Raw genomic sequence first — 1,691 nt, forward strand, 5'->3', positions numbered from 1 at the left:
CGGGCACCATTCAGATCTCCAGCCACTTTCCGGTCTCTGGCCTAGAGAAACAAAAGAATTATTGATTTTAAAAGTGGATTCATAGTCATCCACAATCTCAAGGGATTTAAAACTGCCAGTGTTGAACATAGACTTAATTTCATCATCTCTTGCTAAATCTTTAGATTATTTGCTGTAAATGCAGTTGCTCCTTGTTCTTTCCTTCCATTTTATCTTTCCCATATAATTTCTTAACATAATCATTTTCTTATTCTTCAAGAAAAGTTGGTAACAAACTTAATGTTTATTTTTTCATATCTTTGTTGTATTTGTCACATTAGTTCATAACATTTTAAGCCTAAAATATAAAAACTTAGTTCTAAATTATTCTATTTATCTGCCTCTTACTAAATATTGGTAAAACCTTCCTATTTTTCTATTGCATCATTGTAGGATAATGCTAGAACTCTCGATTGATTGATGGAATTCATTAGCAGTTCAGAGCCGTCACACATAAAATTACCTTGACAGAGTGGAAGAGCGCAGCCAGTCCAAAGCAGAAGACGTTTCCATAAACCAAGTTGAAGATAGACCAGATGATGTGGTCTTTTGGGGGGTCAGTGCTGATGGTCACAGTGGTGTATTGAACCATCACAGGTCCTCCAGGCTGTCCAGGGGGCACATCATACCTCCCCACCTGCAATGGGACAGCTTCAGCCTGTTGCCCTCCATGATCCATCTTTCTCAGCTCAGTTGTAGTTTTTGAGGTGGTGGCTATAGAAATGCATGCGAGAACTTGTGGGTGTGCAAGAAGTGTTGGTTAGTTTTGACCTATTTAATTTTAGGTGTAGCGCACACCTTTTTTTTTCTTTACATCAAAGGCCTGTGAGGTAAAAGAAAACGCTGGTGTTTGCTGTTGCTGTGGCAAAGAACATAAAGTCCAAATGCCCTAAGGACTTTACAAATTCAATTTAAAATACAGTACTTACTTATCAGAACATCCTTTAAATTCTCAACTATCATTCCTTTTGTTTTTCTTTTTTTAAAATACTTTTTAGGCTTTTTGCATTTATTTGATAGTTGTCTGTGTGAAAAGACAGGAAATGTAGAGGAAGAGCATTGTGAGGTTCAACATATGTAGCTCTCCTGTGATTATGTTAATGATTAGGGAACCACACATCCAAACTGTCAAAGTTCCAGCCAGATGGGAACTCACTTCTTTTAACAGAAAAATGCAGAAGGGCAAATCCAAAAGCCTACAAACCGGTAGTTGCAAAGCCAGCAGCTTACAAAACAAACTGCTGTACATGGTCATGTAATGCCCCTTTTTGAGTAACATAAGCATAGAATAGATAACACCCCAGTCATGTCGGAGGACACCTGTCTTCTTGCCATTTGATCAAACATAAGATCAAAATTATATAGAATACATGGTACCAACTAAACAGTGGTGGAAAATGTGGTTAGAAGGTTAGTTAAGTGTGTATAAAGTATATTTATTTATTTTCAACCTCCATTTTCCAAGCACACTTAAGTTTATGAAGGAAAATGATTGAACTTTCGTTTATTGAGAAATTAAACTGGTCTCTTCAAACAATCGCTGTGGCATAGTTGTCTCTGACAGGTAATTTGGATTTAATAATAGTCTGGCATTCAGACTTGGCAGACAGCAGTTAGAGCAACATGGATGAATTCCAAATAAGGCTTCTGTA

General features: G+C 37.0%; 1 protein-coding gene across 1 annotated transcript in view; it reads right to left on the minus strand.

Annotated features, from left to right (window-relative positions):
- LOC109973131 (dispanin subfamily A member 2b-like) overlaps positions 1-930 on the minus strand; it is a 6,034-nt gene extending 5,104 nt beyond the window's left edge. The window contains exon 1 of the mRNA XM_020622490.1: positions 503-930. Coding sequence (XP_020478146.1) covers positions 503-718 — 216 coding nt within the window. The 5' untranslated portion in view covers positions 719-930. The remainder of the gene's footprint in view (positions 1-502) is intronic.
- Between the last annotated feature and the right edge of the window lie 761 nt (positions 931-1,691).

The sequence above is a fragment of the Monopterus albus genome, unplaced genomic scaffold (assembly GCF_001952655.1).
Source record: "Monopterus albus unplaced genomic scaffold, M_albus_1.0 scaffold7.1, whole genome shotgun sequence".
NCBI classification, from domain to species: domain Eukaryota; kingdom Metazoa; phylum Chordata; class Actinopteri; order Synbranchiformes; family Synbranchidae; genus Monopterus; species Monopterus albus.